Source organism: Polypterus senegalus, chromosome 11 (genome assembly GCF_016835505.1).
Source record: "Polypterus senegalus isolate Bchr_013 chromosome 11, ASM1683550v1, whole genome shotgun sequence".
Lineage (NCBI taxonomy): Eukaryota > Metazoa > Chordata > Cladistia > Polypteriformes > Polypteridae > Polypterus > Polypterus senegalus.
Genome location: NC_053164.1, coordinates 123,884,026 through 123,907,563, shown reverse-complemented (window position 1 = coordinate 123,907,563; position 23,538 = coordinate 123,884,026). Strand labels below are relative to the sequence as shown.

The window sequence follows — 23,538 nt, the reverse complement described above, 5'->3', positions numbered from 1 at the left end:
GCTTTTTCAGTTTTAAAGGAATACACTCAACACCATGTTTGAGTAACATGCTGTACTCTCTTATGTAATTTAAGTTGCCTGCTAAGTGCCTTCAGCAACTGTAGTAAATCTCTGAATTGAATTTTTAAAACTTTAATTTTAAGGAAAGTAGTTTTGCAGATATTATATGGAAATTGTGTAGTTTTTCACTTAATGTTGCAGTGTTTTATCTTCATATATATGTTGAGAGTGTAGTGGGTTATGTCAGATTTAAGAGCTTTCAAGCCAAACTTAATTTGAATGTTGTACTCTCACTGTGTTTTCAGAATTAAGTGCATTATGGGTTGAAATTCTAATTACTTTTTCGTGGAGTTTCCTGGCAGTTCTACAGTACATAGATGTGGTAGAACCCTCTGGCATGTTGAATAGCCTGTACTGCACTATATGTCTGTTTCACAGGAAGAAGGAAAATATTTAACTTTGTTTTGCAATAATACAATTAGACTTGCTGTATGTTTGTACATTATGCCTGTCACTTCACTAGGTGCTGGCACTATAATGGGTGATCTGAGAAATTATATTTGTTGCAATTAATTGTTTATAGTGTCTGACCCTTTATTACCTGTCCTTTTAACTTTCAAAAGAAGTAAGTCTTGAGGTTTTCAGTTGAGTGGTATACATACAGTATAATGTATCAATACACTTTTCACATTTAATGTACAGAATAAATTGTTTTATTTTCATTGATTCTTATTGAGTGCTACTAAGTTAGCTTCACCTAAACAGAAGACAGCTGACTTACATGTGAGAAGAACTTTCTTCCCACTATGTAATACACAATCTGGTGCTTGTAAATGTCCCCTTTGTGCTGTCTGAGACGTTCCTGTGGGAAAACTTCACACAACATGAGAAAAACTGCCCTTGATCAGGAAGTCTGATTTCAGAGCCAGTTATGTGTATACAGGTGTTTGACTATATTGGGGTAATATGTTTCAAGCTTCTTCATAAACTATGTCTTCCCCACAAGAAAAGTTATAGTCTTGATTGCCACCTGAATCGCCTTTTGAATGATATTTCCACAAGGTGGTTGTACACAGAATCTTAGGGCTTTGTCTAACCTGACTGAGTTGGTTACCTTAGCATCAGAAGTGAATCCTGGTATCCCTCTTTAAGTCCAGTTTTAATTATATTGTTGGTAAACCATCATGGGAATCTGCAAAAATGAACACTTTGGCTTTTATTTGTGGTTTGCACCTAAAAATTCTGTATAGTCTTTTTAAACACATGGGTTATAACATTTACAACTAGAAAGATATCATTGGATGGAATGGACTGCCTGTTCAGTAGAATCTTTACTGAATTTCTGTAATAGTCATGTATTGTCCATAACAAGCACCATGTTCACACAAACGGATGCTTGTTAATGTACAGTATATTGGTAAGTCATCAACCTTGTTTTTGTGTCATTTGATTTTAAGTCATACTGTGAGAGCAAAGGTATTGAACTGTCTGAATACAACCTATTGTTAAGCTAGTTCAGATGAATGGAGCATCTGCTCATCAGACCTTGGAAGACCCAAACTGGCTGTCAGGGTATACTGGGGACGACTAGCAGATGAGTTCAATTAAGCGTCAGAAACATGGACTCTGAAAAAACCTAAGTGAAGATGCAGGTGTAAAACGATCTTGCCAGATGGTGGTTGGTACCTCTTATGGCACCAGTCATAGAATGGATTGATATTAAACATGCTAGTCGAAGCTGCTCTGTTAAATAATATTGAAAGAATGTCTCCAAGTATCAGGTGTAGCAGAGTCCAAACAAAGGTTAATATGAGGGGGATACTTAATGAGATGGTGGAAAATGGCTTTTAGGCACTCACAAAGTGGTTCTTGAAAACAATTGAACAAATGAGAAAGGTTAGATGGAATGTCAAGAAGGCTATTTTTCAGCAAGGGTAGTTAAACATCAATCTTGATTAGAAGTATCTTGGACAGGTGAAAAACACTTTCTGGGATCCCTAAACCTGATGTATACTGCCGCTGAAGAAGAGGCAGTGTTGGATATTCTAGTTGGAATTTAGATCATTTCTGTGGCTGAGGACCTTACACTGTGTAAAAAGCTGTGTAGTGGCAAATTCAAAACAGTGGATGACATTGAGCAACAATGGTAAAAATGCTAAGGACTAGTATAACACACTTCTCCAGTGTTGTAAAAAAGATGGGAAGAGTGTATCAAGGCTGGTAGAATGGGGCACTGCTTACTATTTAAAATGGAGTGGTGATGATTTGCATCTTCTAATCATGCATTTCTCATGCTTCCTTGTAAAGTTTGTGTTTGGGTTACTAAAACAGCCTAAATAAGATTTTTTGCATATAGATGGCAGTTAATAAAGTGATCTCAACAAGGATATTTTCAACGCACAACTGCTGATTTTCCAAATTAAGAGTAGCCATTTGAAACAGTCTAGACATATAATGATGGTGATGCCTAGGTGCCTCTCACAGGATTTGTGCCAGGCAACACCCACTGGGAAAAGACCCACGAACAAACACAGATGTATTATGTATTTAAGTGATTTTAAGTGTATTATGCTTATAGATGTCTGCACTACTAAACTATTTTAATATTTTTCCTTAACCTACTAGTATAATTACTGTTATGTCCAACACATTTAGCAAGTTAATAACAAACGACTGAAGCTGTGAGTAAGTAAAGCATGGTAGATTTTTTTCTTTTTCTTCTTCTTTAGCTTCTTTTTAAAACATATATTTGACATTTTTACATAATAAATTTGGCTCAGTTATAGTCCTTGGTAGAGTTCATATTTCAATTGAGAGTTTGACAACATAAATTAAGTGACAAAAATCTGTGGTATTCTTAAGAAGTATTTCTTGGTTTTGGATAGTTTCTCTCTTTTAATCAGTCTTTTTTTTATTCATTTTTAGAGGAATCTTCCTGGATACTATCCTTCCTCGTTATGATGTAAATGGTGTACGACCTCCAATTGGTCAGAGGACAAGGTTGAGTAAAGGAGACATTGCACAAGCCAGGAAACTGTACAAGTGTTCAGGTAGACAACACTTTTGTGAAAATATTTTTCAGTGTTTCCCTGTGTGCTTAACCACCTATAGTTTAGGATGACTTCCCAATGTAAATGTTTCCAAATTTTTCATTGAACTAAGACTTTCACAAAGGCAGAACATTAAAGCTTGCATATATTACTAATTTTAGATTTCTAACTTTTAATTTCAAACATCACAAATTTAAAATAGAATTTTCTCTTCTTTACACATAATATATAGTTGCTTTACAGCCAGTCCACTAAAAAAGCTAAACCTGCTATGGCATGGACTCAGGAAAATGCAAATGGAGTTACAGGTATTCTTTGCCGTAACAATTACATTGTAGTTTACAAAGTTTATAAAGCTTTTCACTGTAAGAACATGATATTTTTTCAAACCCTTTAACAAAGTTATACTGACATCCATTTCTGAAATCGTATTGTAAGTCAGTAAGAATGTTGATATTAAAGGTAATATTGTTGTTTGCTAAGACTTACACAGCTAAAAGCCTGTTAATCAAGTTGGGGGTCAGTAGCCATTTAATTTCAGAACATACATGTGCTTGATTTTGTGTAGTAAAAATATTACATAAAACATATTTACTTTGTAGTCAGTGACCATAAATGATAGCTTCTGAATGTGATAGGTGAAGATCAGTGGGCTGTGGCCTACCCTGGATGAATCTCTGCCTCCCATTATCACTGTGACAATTGCACTCAATTCACAGTTGGCAGCATTACAAGTCTATCGTGGTCAATCCTGGACAAACTCTTCAACCCCTGCTCTAGCAATCGTACTCTGGAAAAAGCCTTGATGATAACATTTGATTCAAATAATGCCACGGTGATTCCATGAGACCTGTTTTAACTTGTTTTTTTTTACACTTGCAGGCAGGAGACCACCGTACTCCCCCTGTTCAGATAATCATGCTAAATTTACCTCGGTTGAGCTACCAGTTACCTATTAAGAACAGTCATATTTCAAGTTTCCCACACAAAATGTCTATTAGTGATTGCTTGATTGCCTCGGTGTACCCTAGGTTTGGTTATGGGAATGCTTGACTGTGATAACAAGCCTAGACAACCTGAGTTTTGTTCAGCTTGTTGTTAATTAAGTGAACAGATGGGGTTTAAGGCACTTGAATGTCTTCCTGCATTTGATTTAAATCTATAAGAAGAAAACTGTACTACTTTTTCCAGCCCTTTACCAAACAGGATTATCTCATTCATGCAAAGACTAAAGAATCATACACTTACTTTAACATGTTTTTTATAGGAAAGATCCGAATCTGGAACTTGACAATCTTCTAAATAGAAAAACAATTTAGGAAATGTATTCATGGTATAATATTCAGTTGTATTCAGGAATTTAGGTGACTCTGTTGAAAGTTTTTATTTATTTTTTTATTTATATCAAAGACAGACATATCACATATGAGTCATAATCAAAAATGTCAGTGATAAATGAATGTAATTACGTGTATTAGTACAATACATGTTTCTAAGAGTATTCTAAAATATGTATTTTCAACTTGTGGTGGCAAAAGTAACTTGTCAGTTGTGGAGGGTGTATGGTTAATTTTAGTTGTCATATATATCGTGAGGTTTCTGAACTCTTTTAGGAACCCAAATAATGCGACAGCACTCCAGGTTTCCAATGAGCTTCTCCCGGTAGCACTTCGAGCTGGGGAGAAAGTGCTGCCAAACAGGGCTCGGCAAATATCTAGGCTCCCCCTACAACCTAAAGGTCTGCCCTCTAGCGTTCCAGAGGAGATGTCCCGAATAAACTCTCCCCACAGGTCCTTTCACTATCAAGGCATCTCGTCCGGGTAAGGGCCTCAGCCGTCCGCCAATTTACATACATACATACATACATACACACGCACATACACACATACCAGAATAACTAAAAAGGAAGAAAATTAAAAATGACAAAACTTCTGACTTGATAGTCACAGGCATAGTGAGGCATTATACAGGCTTATATATTTCTTAAAACATAAAAGAAGTGCTCATTGAAGAAGTCCTCCCACACACACACAAGCAGCTGAAGTGATGACAACTTCACATAAATATGAAAGAGAAAACTACATTGTTCTTAGTGGTCAATGAATCAAAAAGGAACAAATTATATTGTCAGACAACCAGCTTATAAGTGTAGATACCAGTTCAATTAAAGTATTATTAGTCTAATTTAGTGCAGACACATTTGTGACTAACTTCTAGTTTTTCACTCATTTTTTGAATCTGTGTTTGCTATTGACAGGTCACCAGGGCCTGAAAATTGAATGCAAGGCAGGAGCCAGGCATGGAAGGGATGCCAGTCCATTGCTTAGTGTACTCTTGCCCACAAGCACATCAGGCCAGTTTTCTAAACCCAGATAGCAAGATGTAGACATACTTTAAGGCCACATTTCAATGTGAAGAACATATAGATACTGTATGTACTGTATATTGTCCATAATGTAAATATAAAGGTAAAAAAGAGAAATCATGCATTGCATGTCTAAGTTTTTTAATGTCCTGTACTGTTGCAAGGGAAAAATCAGCTGTAACAGAGAAACAAATATTTGCATTGTACAAAAAAAAGTAAATAGAGAAGCTTTTTATGAGTTATATAGTACTTGTATGTTTAAAATCTCTGTAGCAGGCGGCATCTCTGAATTGGGAGAAAACAGTCCCCCAACAGGAAAAAATAAATCCATCTTTTCCTGGGAAAGTGCTGGTAAACTTCCTGTCAGAGTGGCTTGTTTACATTCCACAGCTTTCCCAAGGAGACCTGGGGCATGGTTACCTGGGTGATCACCGCTCATCACAAGGAACGTTAATGACTGTTTCTGCCTTTATTGAACTTGTTTACAGCTCTTTCTAAAAAAATCATGTTTTTTTTCTTCCTAATGAAAAAAAAAGATATGTCTGTTGAATACTCTATGTAAAGCCTGTTTATTAGTCAACCTTAGTGACTGGCTATGGCACAGGCAATAGTTACACACCCTAAAAAGGTGTATTTTCATTTAGCTGAGGCAATGCAGATTCACATTTTGATAGAATTGCAAGGGAGCTTTTTTCAAAGACTGTTTGATAAAACACCATCATTTTGTATTAATGTATATGATACATTTGTGTTAAATATATTAACAACAGATGCAAGACAAAAGCCACACTCTTAAAATATTTTTATAGCAGATGTCAGTGGTAACTAAGAGTTCTGCTGTGGGTTAAAGACACAGCAAGACTTCAGGTTAATCAGGTATTCTAATTATATATTCTTATTAAATGGGGAACCTTTGTATCTATCCCAGCAAGCATAGAACACAAGGCAGGATCAATCTTTGTACAGGACATAAGTCCACTGGAGCTTGAACACACACACACACACACATACACACAAAAGCCAATTTAACACCACCAATTCACCTAACTTACATGTCTTTGGACTGTGGAAGGAAACAGATGCATTTATTGTAAATAGCATTTCTCATACAGGTAGTTACTGCATTACTAACACATCACACCACCACTACAACTAGTCAAGATACTGAGTTACAAACCAATGCCTGATTACTTTATGAGCTTGTATAATTTCCCTGTATCTAGGTAGCTTTTTCTCTACATGCTCCGCTTTTCCTCTCAAGATTAAATGGTTGCTCTGAACTGGCTTCAGGGATCACCAACTCTAGTCCTAGAACACTACTGTGGCTGAAGGATTTAATTCTAACACTTTTCTTGTGTTATATAAATATAAACAATTATTATTATTATTAATTAGTAACCAGTTTTTGCTGCTAATTAACTTTTTTCCCTTTATTTTAACTGACTTGTTTTTTCAAGATTCAGTCACCTGAATTGCTTCTTTACTTAAATGGCACCCAAACAGAAATGAGGTGTAAAGGGTGCCTAGCTATGTCAGGCCTTCAAATTCAACAATTTCACTCCAACCAGTTTCTTAATTGGAGGCTTATTCTTTTCGTTAATTAAATTTATTTAACTCCATGCCTTGTTGTTACTCTCATTCTGCCACAGTAGACATTTCCAGTACTGTTGATTTTCTTTTTTTAAGGGATTTTTTGTGGAGGAGAGCAGATCAACATTACTGAGACTTTCACCGTTCTTTATCTTCAAATATTATATAATGGACAAAGAAAAAAGAAATAATTAAGGGGTATAAGCTGTCAATAGCAAGTCAATTAAATTGAAGGTAAAGGAGTTAATTAGCATTAAAACTGGTCAGTAATTATGAAAAGGGTTAAAAGAAGAAGCTGCAGCCACATTAGCGCTCCAGGGGCTCATTTATAAAACTTTGCGTGGATTCAACTATGAAAATATCCACACACCAAAAAAATAATCAGATTTATAAATAATTACAGATTGATAATATGAATTTTTATGTGTCAGTCTTTATTTTGCTAGTTTGCCTGCATTTCCCTACTTGATCAATTGTGTCAATTTTTCCAAAATGTTTTGTATACATGGGCGAGAGGTGCCATTAATATACGCGTATAAATACCAACATTTGTGTGGGAAGTTGCGTTTGCACGTTTTGAGCCTCTTTTTGTGCATACACAGCTTTATAAATGACACCTCAGGAGTTTGAGGCTTACAGGTGAGATACTAGTGACTCTGGGTAACGTTCAGTATAATGACATGACACCCCTTTAAGGGTTGGTTCCTTCCTTATTTCTGATGATGTCAGAACAGGCTATGACCATTTTATGACTCTAGAATCAGATTAAGTGGGTTAACTAGATGGAAATATATATATTTACATCCAATCGTAAACCATTATAAAGTGCTTTAAAACTGAAGTGCTTTACTGAAAAGTCACAAAAATCCTTGAACAGGAGCCTTTCATATTTAATATCTGTAATTTATAAATACATAAAGTGCACAGGATTAGAAATTAAGAAATAAATAAATCTTTTTAATCATTTTTGCTTTCTTCACACCTGCAGCAACATATACTTCTATGTGAATTACATTGTACGGTATTATGCCTGACCTGATAGTGTGTACTGTAGTAATAAAATTTCCCAATTGATTTTGGCAATACTGCTTATTAGTCATTATATTTTGACACATATGTTATGGATCATGATGGTCCCAAGGTCTTTACCATTTTATAACAAGTTTTTTTTTTTTTTTTGAAAATTAAAACAGCCCACACAGATAACAGGTATAAGTATATGCTTCAAAGACAATGCAAAGGAAAATAATAGAGAAGTCGATATTCAAATGGATAAAAAAATGTAAAGAATACACAAGTAGAGAGCCTCATCTAACATTTGTTTAATTAAATGTTTAAGAACAAAAGATTGTTAATTATAAGTCTTGCATGCTTATTTTTAAACTATATTTATGAATTGCTACCACATTTTGGAAAGATTTTGAACAGGTCCTATAAAAGACAATTTGATTTTTAAGACAATATAGTGTATATAATACTTGCAAATGCATATAATCTAATAAAGAACTGTATATATGTGTATGTATTTTTACTTTATTTATGTATTTATTTTTTGTATTGTGTAATTAGTTGGATCAAAATGTATTCTCAATTAATCTAAGAATCATCTTTTCCTGCATCTTTTGGATAGTAATATCAATTAAGGTTAAAGTCACTGTGGCAGTTAAGGGCCGGTTAATACTTCACGCTCAGAACGTGTACACCTCATGGCTGTCACACGTTCTTAGCATTCTTTTGACGTGTTCGCTAAGCATGACCTCAGAAATTAATGCGATGCGTGTGTTGTAGTACCAGCAAAAACTCAGGGGGCGCAATGTGTCGTAACGTAATGTCAGAGTCTCTGTTTACTATCAACATGTGACAGAAAGCCATTTTGCAGATCGTACAGGATCGATGTGCATGCTTCGATGTTTAATGAATGACTTCATGTGGTGAAGCAAAATGCCGACATACAAATGCATTTGTGGTGCTTTTATTTTCAAGCATCACATATGACATGACACATTTTAAAAGTCTCACATACCATCTTCTGTGCTGTCTTTTTTTTTTTTTGCACCTTCTCAACAGCATTACAATGCACAGCAGCGTATATGAGCTATGAGCATATAGAAGTCATTAGGGATAACCTGCCACTGGGATGGTATATGACTCTATGGGAAAGTAGTTGGCAGATTTCTTTTAATGAACAGAAGTATTTCTGCCTCTTCAGCTGTTGGTCTGTTTCTGGTTTCATTAACAATATGTGACAGTACACTAAATAATCTCTCAGTCTCTACAGTACTGCCGGGGCTGAAAGGCATTTCCTTGACATCTGAGACAAAGTGAGGAACCACACTTTGTTAACTGACCAGTAAAGTGTTTTGAGTAAAGGAGAAACTGTGGTCTGTCCCAGGTACGTTTCCAGCTGCATGGCAGCAGGTATTGGAACATAGTAGATGAACATGCAGCGGCATCATTGAGCTATCTCATTAATACTCTTATACTCTTCAAACTATTACTCAGCTAGTCCTTTTATGGACTTTTGGCAGGCAGTGCCATATAATCCAGTTCAGTTGCCTCTGGGCTGCACAATTCCAGCAATACCATCTCTTTGACCTCCTTGATATTTGTATTGATATTGTCCTGTATTGATATTTGGAAATAAGTGATCCATATACGTATAACAGGAAACATTTTCTTCTGATGAAATGCATGCCAGTTTTATGTCCATTAAATAGACATTTTTTTTACATTTAAAGACATTTTATATATGTAATGGAAGAGATTGTTCCAAATTGCTACATATTTTTTAAGAAATGTTGGCAATTAAGGATTTTTTAAATTAGCCATGCTAGAGAAGTAATTAAAATAAATTCTTCAAATTTATTTAAACATAGTCATGTTCAGATAAATCTATTACTGTACACTGTATATATATATATATATATATATATATATATATATATATATATATATATATATATATATATATATATATATATATATATATATTTAGTGGAAGATAGATGGAGCTATAAAACACTAACCCGACACAGACAGATGCTAGAGGCACAAGTCGAAAAAGCACACGTGAATTTATTTATATTACAGCCCAATCACACACTTTCCTGCTGATAAGTTTTTTTTTGTTTTTTTTTTTTTTTTACACAAACTTGATAAGATGACTCTGTGATGTGGGCTCAGCTTGGAATGTTATACAGGCAATTTTGACGTTCTTATTCTTATGTTTACTTTCACAGTTTACAGTCCACTAGGCTTTGGTTCACCCTGTTAATTATAAAAAAAACTTCCGCATAGCTGAAATTTTGTGTTCTCCATTTTTTCTTATATTCTTAACATTCACACACTCACAAATGCTTGTTAATAGTATCGGTTATAAGCATTGTACATTTTTACAAGTACGAGTATAAGTACATGAACATTCTATCAGACCAAAATCTGATACCAGTATCAGTATCATTCCATTCTTAGAAGGAATCATTACAAATTATTATGATGTAATATGTTAAGCTTTTCCAAGGATTATTTTTTATTTTTTTATTTACTGTCAAAATTTATGTGATTATTAGTTGTTGTTGATATACCTTACAATATATCTATAGTTCTACACTATTTACAGTACAGTAATCCCTCGCTATATCGCACTTTGACTTTCGCGGTTTCACTCTATCGCGGATTTTAAATGTAAGCACATCTAAATATATATCACAGATTTTTCGCTAGTTCGCGGATTTCTGCAGACAGTGGGTCTTTTAATTTATGCTACACACTTCCTCAGTTTGTTTGCCCTGTTGATTTCATACAAGGGACGCTATTGGCGGATGGCTTAGAAGCCACCCAATTAGAGCATGTATTACATATTAACTAAAACTCCTCAATGCTATAAGATATGCATCCCGCGCGGAGCTTGATTGTTTGCTTGTCTCTGCCTCTATCTCACCCTCTCTGACATTCTCTGCGCCTGACGGAGGGGCTGTGAGCAGAAGTGCTGTTTGCTTAAAAGATACTGACGCTCCTCTAAAAAAATGCCGCTTTATTGCGTGCTCGCATATTTAAAAGCACACGTATTGATTTTTTGATTGTTGCTTTAATCTCGCTCTCTCTCTCTCTGACGTTCTCTGCGCCTGACGGAGGAGATGTGAGCAGAGGGGCTGTTTGCACAGAAGATACTAACGCTCCTCTAAAAATGCCGTGGCAAACTTAAAAGCACAAGTATTGATTTTTTGATTGTTTGCTTTTCTTTGCGAGCTCTCTCTCTCTCTCCCTCTGAAATTCTCTGCCCCTGAAGAGAAGAAGATCTATTTGCATTCTTTTAATTGTGAGAAAGAACTATCATCTCTGTCTTGTCATGGAGGACAGTTTAAACTTTTGACTAAAGGGTGTTATTTCATGTCTAGAGGGTTCTAATAATGTTAACAGTGTGGGAAAGTTTATAAGGGCTTAAAATATATAAAAATAACTACACAAGCATATGGTTTCTACTTCGCGGATTTTCGTCTATCGCGGGGGGTTCTGGAACGCAACCCCCGCGATCGAGGAGGGATTACTGTACATGATTGTTAGATATTATGAAACAGGTGTTGTCATACCATTAAGTCTTTTTACATATTCCAAATTCCCCTATTGTCTTGTCCTTTGCTGCCTTACTGTTGCATTTCATAACATAAAGTGTGGTGACGTATTACTGTTACACATTTACTTGTTTATAGTATATAATCCTATAAAAAAACAAATATATAGTATTAGGGTGAAAAAAAAATTATGAAGATTTTCTCAAATAATTAGCAAAAAAACATTATCCCTAAGAATGAACTTACCCCAGGCGTGAGTCAGTATCTACTAGAGCAGGAGTTCTTAGACTTTATAATCTGAGGAACAAAATAAGAAAATATCTGTACCATACTGGGACCTAAGAACAAGATATTACCATAATGTCTGTAGAGCCATACAAATAACAGTGGTCACATAATAAAAACAATAAAAACATTTCCATTCTAGCATATTTCTCACATGGATATGATTAAAAGAAAAAATGAAGGAAAACATACAGTATCTATATATATATATAATTCACTAAGGGCGCACAAGACAGTGAGCGCAAGCAAGACAGAGCCGGTCCTCCAACTCTAAGACCATGGGATACACTCAACAGAGCCCCACCCGCCAACTCTAAGCCTCCTAAGGCGTCATTGGATACGCACACCAACTTTAACCATCCTCCCAAGTCCAGCGTCGCTCTTGAGGCACGCAACAACTCGCCAAACACAGCCTCAGTCGCTTTCGTCTGTGCAAAGTCCACATGCACTTCTGAGCCATGTTGGCTTTACACCGCACGCAAGACAGAGCCACGATCGCCAACTCACAGAGCTCTGCCTGCCAACTCTAACTAAGGGCAAGCAAGACAGAGAGGCACGCCCGCCAACTCACAGAGCCCTGCCCACCAACTCTAAGACCATGGGATATGCACGCATTTAGTGTATAAATGGATATAAATAATTGCATGTAAACGATTCGCCAAAATCTGTTGTATGTAAACGATACTGTTTAAAACATTATTGTTTTTTCATCAGAAAACCCGGTTTCCACGTCTACCTGTATTAGTTTAAATGGCACTTTTACCATTTGCAATAGGGTGGACGCACTGACTTATCGTGTCGACTGGGCAACACAGTGAATCCAGCGTGTATCTAAATATGTCTATATTTTCCGTAGCCTGCTACAGGAAGGTACTCTCTCCACCATTGGCATTGGTTTCGCTTCTTGCTATTTTCGTTATACTACGACGGTGGTTTCCTAAGCCTTTGTTATACTGAATTCCTTTCTCACCGTTTTCCGTTCCTATTCTTACACCGCCGTATGCTACAGTGGGCTTCGGCTAGTTATTAATAAAACAATAAATGTCTTTCAAAACAGGTACTAGATTTTCAAATGTATATCACTTCCATTGTAAATATAGTGTAACGTTTAGTGAAGTTAAGAGAAGTAAAGGCTTCTTTATAAGAAGTGTGGTGTGTAGATATGATTTTTTGAAAGGTCAGCACAAATAGCTACTTAACTTAGTTACTTAACTCATGGCACCAGATAATGAGTAAAATAGTCAAAAAATAAATAGTTAACACCATTTACTTACCTTCTTTGAAATTATGTGTTTTAAATAATATTTTTCAAATGTGCACCATGATTAACATTGCAATGAGATGTAAAATTGTTTAATATAGTACTGTTTATCCCAATTTTCAATGAACAATTTAATAAACTGAGTAGGCTGCAAAATGTAGAGTCACATAGCTAAGTTATTCCTAAAACTGTATGCGCTATATACATTCCTAAAACTGTATGTGCTATATATATTTTATATGAGTGTTAGAATAAATCTTAATGAAGAATTTGAAAAAAAGTACATTCAGAAATTTTCAAAGCTACAGACTGGCATTGTGCTAAATAACAAACTCTGTTTTACAACCTGTCTCATTCTTTTGCTATTTTCTGGTGTTGCTACAGTTCTCAAAAGTCCAAAAGAATCATGTCTTTCACTCTACCAGTAGAATGAAATTTATAAGACCAGTTTTCAGTAGTTTTAAAAGAAGGAATTTGTCCTTGCAAGGCATGTTAAACATAATGAAAAATCTTCTTTTCTTATTGCATTACTGATTGAAATTCATTGTACACCATACAGTATATATGTCATAATGGTGAACATGCGATAAGATATCAAACCGTTGTACATGGTCTAAAACTGAATTTAAAGTAAAATACTGCAACAACAATGTATATTCCCCCTCCTTAATAGAGTGGCCGCCATAACACCCTGAAAATTGTCCCATCCTTATGCCTCAGCAGTTGTTTTTGTTTCAACATTTCAAACTAGTGCCATGATCCTTTCACCTCACGTGCTGTCTATGTCATTCCCTCTTCTTCTTCTTTCATTGCAAATTTTTACGCCCTGTGGTGCATTACTGCATTCCCTGCTCTCTCCTGATTTCTTATATATGTATTTACCTATCTCAGTTTGACTGTTTTACAAGTTTGTGTCATTAGGATAGAGGTCTACATTCCATTGAAATCCCACTTAAACAAACTCAATTATTTGTGATGCAGGGCTAAAATGCAAAAGTAGTGAGCAGATGTGGATGACTAGACTTCATTCCTGTGGTCATAAGTGGGTAGTCAAAACACTGATGAGCCTCTGAGAAAATTCTTTAAAAATGTGAGTGCGTGCATGTGTGTTTAATACTGAATCAAACTTAGTGTCCATTTGTCATTTCAGTAGGTAGCCTGGGCTTATCTGATTTTTCCATTTTGTCAAAATCATGGATACGTGCAGAAAGGAATATTTTTAGTTTACTGTCTGCTGACTCATGTAGAATTTTGGTGTACATAAAGTATATATTGTGCAAGGCAAGACATGCTGTTTAGCAATAGGGAGCTTTCCTATATTTGGCAATATAGGGTTGCACAATTAATCATATATTAATCGTGATTACGATTATGTTTGCAGTGATGTACTAATTACAGTAATCCCTCCTCGATCGCGGGGGTTGCGTTCCAGAACCCCCCGCGATAGATGAAAATCCGTGAAGTAGAAACCATATGTTTGTATGGTTATTTTGATATATTTTAAGCCCTTATAAACTCTCCCACACTGTTAACATTATTAGAGCCCTCTAGACATGAAATAACACCCTTTAGTACAAAAGTTTAACACTAGAATTACCAGAGCCTACGAAAAAACTTCCGTCCCACCTTAAATCGCTTCTTAAATCTCTTCACACCCCTCCGCCAGCGTCCTTTGCCCTCTAAATGTGCTGATAAAGAGAAACTAGGAGCAGCCGGCTATTCCATCCCCCCACCAATTTAGAACGTGCACGAACTTCTCCAAGCCTATGCCTTGATTGAGTATCTGGGAGTTTTAGAGTGGAAATAATAGATCGTTATTTGGAACACACGTATTTCATGTCTGTTCTGTTTCTACAGTAATCTGTGTAAACACATTGTTAAAACAGAAACGTTGATTGCATATAGCGCTGAAGTTACTGCTCTTTACCATTCTTTCCTCTGCATGTCCTGGAGTACAAAAGAAACAGCATACAGCAACATGCGGGGACTGGCAGGAACACTCAATAAAACTGAATAAAAAGAAAATCAAGTGACGGTGAGATACGAAGAAGGCAGCTTCGCCAGCGTCTGTGTGTCAGAACCCTTTTTGGGGCGTTAGTATGCATCGTGGTACACTGCAGAGCTATAGCGCGTCTTTATGTGAAAACAGCCGTGTCAGATGGGGTTGTATGGATTGATTCTGAACGCGACTGAGAGAATGAAAAGTGAATTAAAAAAAAGCTAACCTTTACAAGGATCATAAATTGCACTGGCTGTTACAGACTGAAATCAAATGTATGCTTTTACTCAAAAATAGTAAGACTAAGAGCAGTTAACTTCTCAAAATGGAGAGGTGCGGGATCGAACTCGCGACCTTTTGATTGCCAGGCGGGAACCAATTCTATTGCACCACGGAGGCAGTTACAATAAACGGGTGTCAATGTCGCATGTTAAGGCGGCTTTTTGTTTCTGCAGTTATATTTTTGAATAAAAGCGCACTTGTTCTGTTATATTTGTAGCTTTTGTAAAATTGTTTCTTTGATATTTGGACTTCAGGCTTCATACATTATATAGTTTATGCCTACATTTTGTCATCTACTAGTAGAATATAAAAAACGTTTCTGTTTTAACAATGTGTTTACACAGATTACTGTAGAAACGGAACAGACATGAAATGCGTGTGTTCCAAATAACGATCTATTATTTCCACTCTAAAACTCCACTTCATTCCCAGATACTCAATCAAGGCATGGGCTTAAAGAAGTTCATGCACGTTGTAAATTGGTGGGGGGATGGAATAACCGGCTGCTCTTAGCTTCTCTTTATCAGCACATTTAGAGGACAAAGGACGCTGGCGGAGAGGTGTGAAGGGATTTAAAAAGCGTTTTAAGGTGGGACGGAATTACGAGTTTTTTCATAGGCTCTGGTAATTCTAGTGTTAAACTGTGCTCCATGACAAGACACAGGACAGTTCTTTCTCACAATTAAAGAATGCAAACATATCTTCTCTTCAAAGGAGCGCCGTCAGGAGCAGAGAATGTTAGAGAGAGAGAGCGCTCGCTAAGAAAAGCAAACAATCAAAAAATCAATACGTGCTTTTAAGTATGCCGAAGCACCGCGATAAAGCTGCATTTTGTAGAGGAGCGTCCGTATCCTCTAGGCAAACAGCCCCTCTGCTCACACCCCCTCTGTCAGGCGCAGAGAATGTCAGAGAGAGTGAGAGAGACCGAGAAAAGCAAACAATCAAGCACCACTCGGGAAGCACGTCGTATATCATTGAGGAGTTTTATTTAATACGTAATACATGCTCTGATTGGGTAGATTCTAAGCCACCCGCCAATAGCGTCCCTTGTATGAAATCAACTGGGCAAACAAACTGAGGAAGCATGTACCATAAATTAAAAGACCCATTGTCCACAGAAATCCGTGAACCAGCGAAAAATCTGTGATATATATTTAGATATGCTTACATTTAAAATCCGCGATGGAGTGAAGCCGTGAAAGTCGAAGTGCGATATAGCGAGGGATTACTGTACTCTAATTAGCAAATACTGCATTCCACTTAATGGTAGTACTCCTTCTTACTAAGGAATCAGTTTTTCACAGTTACAGACTTGCTCTAAGCAGCAAATGAATATTGTAATCAGGCACAGACACATTAACTAAGCCCGAATGTACCGGCGAACCAGGGCCACATACATCACATAAACAATTACAAGCAACTGTGCTGAATACTTTTTTAAGAGTCTGATCCCGAACATAATTGTATAAAAAGTTTTCATTTCTTTCTCATATTTGCAGCACCCTCCAGAAAAAATAGAAAATTCAGGTTGAACCAAGATCACCTAACATTTTTTATATGTTTTAGTACCAAAATGAAGAGAATTGTCCGTTAATTTGGAATTGTTTTGTTTTCAGTAGCAACAATGTTAATCATCAATAACAGTTAATAGCTGTTGTATCACTGCAAGCAAACATTTATTCAACTGTCTAAAATCAAACTAGATAGTTCACTACGGTGAGAGTGCATAGAAAACAAGCTAGAATCACCAAGTCCTTCTAATATTAGATGTACAACACTGATAAAAATGACTACCTGTTTATGCAATAACACAGATCCGTATCCAGCAACCTGTAGAAAGCAAAATAAGCCATTGCATTTTATTTATGAAAAGACAAGGCTCAAATTACAAATGTTTTTTTTTTTTTAGTGTTTTTTTTTTTTTTTAGTTTAAAACCTAGAGCAACAGATATGTCATTCTTCCCACAATTATTTTTTCTGCATTTCTGCTGACTTTATTTTATTCCAAACTCAGATCTGAAACAAGTATCACTTAATACGCAACATTATCAATTTTTACTTAGGTTGAACTATGTAAGCATGCCTAAGCTTAACAGTTCATATTATTGATGAGGATTTTAAACTGAAAAGCAGGCACTTATAATGCTGCCTCTTTATATGAGTCATACACTTTTCATTACAATACTTCCATCAAAAACAGCAACACACCTGCTCATGGACTGAGTCCACACCAAAATTGACCTTTGGCAGCAACATAATGTAATGTAATGTGTTATCATCTCAGCCCTTCTTGAGCTTCCTGTATATTAGTTCTATTAATGTTGTTTACATACCTGTTTAATAGAATTTCTAGGTTGTGCTTACATTAATGACTTATTCTTCCATTACTGCTATTTAAGAGTTTATTATGTACTATGATTTTTACATACAGATGCTACTTTTGATATCTTTAAACAACAGAAACCCTGATTTAACATTTTCATGTTTACCGTTTTTCCATATTTAACAGTTTTGAGTGGTGAGTGTTGGTGGGATAAATGTTTTTCTTAGAAGTAATATTTGCCCTTTTAAAGAAGGAATGTTTGTGCTATACTTCATTTTTATTTCTTAATTATTTACATATCAGTAATTTACTGCATTTATTACAAAAATAGAGATACACATATTTTTAGTAATTGTACCTTATCTTTATTGTAAAAATAAAAAATAAACAATTTAAAACACTACATTTTTATTTTTGAACTAAAACACAATTGAACAATTCCAAATTGAACATTTTTAAGTGGTTCCCTACAAAATGAAGCTTCTACTTTACTGTACATATGCAGAATACAGTATATGTAGTTGGTAAGACAAAACACATGTTATTGTAGTGCAGTTAATTGAAATTAATAATCATAATTATAAGATCAAAAGCAATACTCATTAATTGTTAGTTTTGTTATAATTGTGCACCCCTATAGAAATTTGATGTACAATGAGAAAAATGTTGAACGATTTTCTTCTGTAAGTAGCATGCTGTGTTTTCAGTTGTCTTCTTTCTCAAGTCTCATAAGTTTGTTTGATGGTACCACACTACAGATGTGGCTATTGCTTGCCGCAATTGAGGTTAAGAGTAAATCTGCATGTCAGAATATCTGGGTTGTATGTTCCTTTAATATTGCTGTTTGATTCCGGTTTTTGGGATAGATTTTGTGAGGTTGATTCAGAATTGGAAGAGTTTGAAATAGCTGTTGGAGGACCTTGCCTTTCTTAATAAAGTGTGTTTTGTATAACAGGTTGTCATTTACTTGTAATAAGACTTAATGCCAGTCATTTCAATTCCCCAGTATGAAAGAATGAAATGTCTTTGGCTTGGTGCAGAAATAAATCTGTAGTGATCATTCTACTAAAACATTCAAGTGATGACAGATTTGATATTTTTTAAGCTTAAACTGATGACCCATCTAGGGTATTCAGTGGCAAGCATTTGGGCTATGACCCACATGTTAAGAAACACAGGAGCAAGTAACAATCAAGACAAAACCACGGACAGTTTTAGGGATTTTATAAATATCAGACAAACTGCTATTTTTAAATCTCAAAAAGAGGACATTGTCAGGAAAAAGAGGATTTCCGGTCACCCTTTATCTCTTCATCTGTCTATCGTCCTTTTGAAAACAAATTAACAGATCAACTATGATTATTGTGAAAAAGAAAAAAAACCTGTTCTAAACAGATTTACTCACCCCTCTGTGATGTTTTCCCCCCATTTTATACATATATATATATTTTTTTTAAGAATCCAATCAGATGATGGGCAGTTGGAAGTGGAAAGAAACTTTGTGCGCACAGGAGTGAAAAATCAGTACAGTGTAGACCACTAATGTGTAGAAAATGAATTATATTTTTATACTACTGGAACAAAAGTTGTCTGGGATGTGTCAGTGCCGTTTTTTATAGGTCTTGTTCCAGATTGCACATGAATGTAATAAAAAGTATGCTAAATAGAGGGTGGTATATCACTCACCATAGAGTTTGTAGTTGGACAAATGGCTATTTTACTATGCAATCATGTTGTGATTCATCACATAATGTCCGAAAGCAAAGAAACACTTTTTTAGAGGCATCATGGACCTTTTGAATATGAGTTATACAAATCTGGAAAGTGCAATTTTTTCCCTCTTTTACTTTGCAAAATTGCTCAGCTGTTGCTAGTATAATGGGAGGTAGCTAAACAACTAGATTGTTCTCCCTCCATATAGTCTTTATTTGGCTAAGATCTGTTGCTTTGATGGGACCACTCTAGTGAGTTGATCTTTTTGTTTTAAAGCAGCTCAAGTGTGACTTTGGCTGTATAGTTTGGGTCATTGTTCTGTTGGAAAATAAATCTCTAAAGCATTTGGTCTCCTATACGGTTTGGATAATTGTCTGGTTCTATATTAAATTTTGCGCCAGTATAAAGTAAAATTTAACAGTGATACTGAAGGGGCTAATTTCTGTTATTATACCATACTGTCTTGATCTCACAATTTGTCACATGCCATCTAGTAAACTGTAATCTTTTTATTATTTTGTACTTTTTTATGATTAATTTCTCTAAAAATGTGTTATTCCATAAACTTGTAACAGTCATTTTTTAATTGACTGCATTAATAAATATAGAATTGGAGCCTTTGTTTTTTATATTGCTGTGTTGCAACAGAACCCGGTGTGTTCTTGTTATAGAATTTCGTAAAGCATCCTAGTAGTAGAGGGTAATGTGTGAATAATAGGCGACTACTTTTTGTAACAAGTGACAGGCCAACCTTTATGTAGTTTTTGGTTTTTGTTTTTTTGATCTTCCATTCCATTGATTTTAGTGTCCTCAGTAAAGGTAGCCTGTTCTCATTCATTCTGTGTTTTGCAGATCACTGTACAATTCTCCAAAAAGAGTTTGTGAATGGCTCCCTCTAATGGCAGAATAAAGTGATAATTTCTAAATACCTGAGTCAGATGTTTTTGATTGTATAGTGTACTATGTTAGCCACAATAATCTAAATAATTGTGCACCTCCATTTTAGATATATTTTGTAAAAAAAATCCTTTTTATTTTTATATACATTTATTTCTGAGTGTGTTATAAACCATGTAGTAATATACGGTCTGATTTGGTTTTTTAGATAGACAGATAGAAAATAAGCACCAGTAGCCAAGAATTATACCAAATTAGATACAAACATTTAAATACACACTATACAAATAACATTAATTTAGTACAGGGTGTAACATGCAATCATAGTACACTGGGGCTGGAATCTTACAGTCCAATACAGGTAATGCAAATTGTGCATAAAGTAATGCCAGTGCAATGGAAACTGTGGAAATAATACTATTACCAAAGTGACTGGTGGCACATAATATTAAAGTGACAAATGGTATTACATTGAAATAAAATAAAGTAATATGGCTTATGCTGATAGGGTAACATAAAAAAAAAAAAACATTTTTTAAGCATGACTCAAAAAAGTAAGGGAAAATGTATCAATGTAATGCAATAGCTTAGTTATTTTTACAGCATGTGTCTCAGAGACCTTTTCGAAAACGACCACTCCTAAGTCAGGGCTGTTGAATTAACCTTACAAAGCAGTCGGGCACTTTTTTTTAAAGTGGAAACTTGAATATGCTGTAGATTAAATAAGTAAATTTTCATAGATCTAAAACTGATCAACTGGGTGTAATACAATGATTTTTTTCTTGAAACAACCTGTCTAGGTGTTTTTCTCTTCTGAAAACTGTAATTAGGCTACTCTAAATCTGTATAACAGTGAGAGTCCATATGTGAGTGAGTATGTGATGAGGTGGCGTGCAATCCAGGGATATGTCCTACCTTGTACCTAGAGCCCCTTGGATAAACTCTGGTCTTCCGTGACACAGAATTGGATTAAACAAGTTTGACAATGTTTTAATCTTAGTCTCAGCCTAAATATCACACAGACTCCTGAGTGTAGTATAAAACATGTTGAATTGATATTCACTTATGTAATTTTTGAAATAAATAAAAACATTGAAATGAAGAGATAAAACATTGAAGAGTTTAAGGCAGTATACTAATTGCACATTTTATAGATATTTTAGTTTTATGGTTATTGTTGACTGCAATGTGTACTGCTTGATGGACCCAATGACAAAAATTCTTGCGTTTTGACAGATTTGCTTAGTTTAAATTTTATTTAATGCTGCTGGGGATGCTTAGTTTATTTCAGGAAACGCCAGGTTTAAAGTACCCTGTCCAATTTATTAACGTGTCCACAATAACTCTCGTAATTTTCTTGAGAGGCTGCAGAGTGAAATAACAAGCATAAAGAGCTCTTAGAAGGCTAGTCTGCAAAAGCAAAGTAGAACTGCCTTACAATTATTTTATGCTTATATTTATTGTGTTCTTATTTAGTTATTTCTGTCTTTATTTTTCTTTTCCTTGATTGTGTTCCCTTGGTTTCCAGAGAAAAACAAAAAAATAAAATACATAATATTTTGTCATTTCTGTTTCATAAAGTGTCTTCAGTTCTGTGAAGTGCAGACAAAGATTATTAAATGTATCCAAAGTCAGAAGTTAGTTTGGTAATGTGCAACAAAGCTTTCACAGGACATTGTTTTCCATGTAAAAAAAAAATCCCAAATTAAATAACCTATTTAAAAATATTTAATCCTTGCATAGTCCATTACAGGGTTGTGGAATTTTTTAGGAATTGGAACATGATGGTGTTACCTTTATACACAACGGCATAGCAAACTTTCATAATGTACATTGCAACACATTTTACTTAAAAACGTAAACACAGGGAAGGAAATACCATATTTATTTTAATCATCGTCCAGAGTTGTTTGCAGGACTAACAGTCTTCATCTGCAGTGCAGCTCTTATTGATTCAGTAAGAATATTCAATTCAAGAAATACTCTTCAATAATGGTTGAATGAAAAAGAGTACTTTGTCTCAAATATTAGAGTGATCTGCATTTTGTCCACCTTTCCAGTGTGTAATAGTGAATAACAACTGTGCTTAAGTATTCCAATGATAAAATGTTGAAACTTCAATGTTTTTGTTTCTTAAAGCCCTTATTCACATGAAAGACCTGTGGAGCTGCTTCATTTTTATAGATGTTCACCATAATTATGTTTAAATATAAAAAGATGTTGATAGAAACAGATGAAACAAGCTGTTTTGATTTAGAAAGATACTAAACAGATGTTAATTATTCAGGTTATTGTTTTCATTGTTCAAAGGAGATTGAAGTATAAAAGGAAAAGAAAGAGACTCTTAGCTGTTTATTCTGCAATCAGATTTTATTTGGCTTAGTGTTTCTCTTTAGCCCTTTTTTGTAAGTTGTGAAGTAACTGGTATACAATTGATAAGCATTTTCTTCAAATCAAGTAATGTAGTCAGTTAATTATTTCATTCATTGTCTGAACCAGCTAATTTAAATTAATTGTGTGGAATCAATCACAAGGCATCATCAACCACAAAGCAGAAATTAGATATGGATGAAACAACATTCTATTACAGTATAAAGTCTCTCATACCAGGTCAGATTTTTAAATTACCCACTAGCCTACAACATACTGTACATCTTTAGAGTGTGTGAGGAAACAGGAATACTGTGTGAAAACCCTTAGAGAAATGACGAGGACATACATTGTGTAAGCTTCATACAGATAGTGACTGAGTGAGTTTTAAACCCAGGAATCTGTCGTTATGAGGATGAAGAATCAACCATTGCACTACAACTACATAGCTTTAGTAAAAGCAACACATTTGTTGGTTGGAGAAACTATTGATTTGTTGCTTGTTCTCTGACTTATAAATATGTCTTAAGTTAGCTATTACAGGCATATATTTTGGGTTTGAGTTAAAAAAATAAGTTTATTTATGCTGTAAGTACTGTGTAAATAATCATTGCACTAATTATTATACTTAAATAGACAAACACAGCATGATAAAGAGTGAGGCATTAAACTTTGAAGGTGTAACATGTATTGTAGAAAGGTCATATCAAAAGTAACTGGATATATTAGAATTATCAGACAATGTTATATATATATATATATAATAACTAGTAGGGAATTATCAGGGCATCATGCAGTCAAACTGTTTACATCCAGCTGAAAAGGAGGTCCT

General features: G+C 35.0%; 1 protein-coding gene across 2 annotated transcripts in view; it reads left to right on the top strand.

Moving 5' to 3' along the window:
* bmp1a (bone morphogenetic protein 1a) overlaps positions 1 to 23,538 on the top strand; it is a 415,384-nt gene that overhangs the window by 250,852 nt on the left and 140,994 nt on the right. For both annotated transcript variants that reach the window (XM_039769599.1, XM_039769597.1), the window contains exon 7: positions 2,926 to 3,050. In XM_039769599.1, coding sequence (XP_039625533.1) covers positions 2,926 to 3,050 — 125 coding nt within the window. The remainder of the gene's footprint in view (positions 1 to 2,925; positions 3,051 to 23,538) is intronic.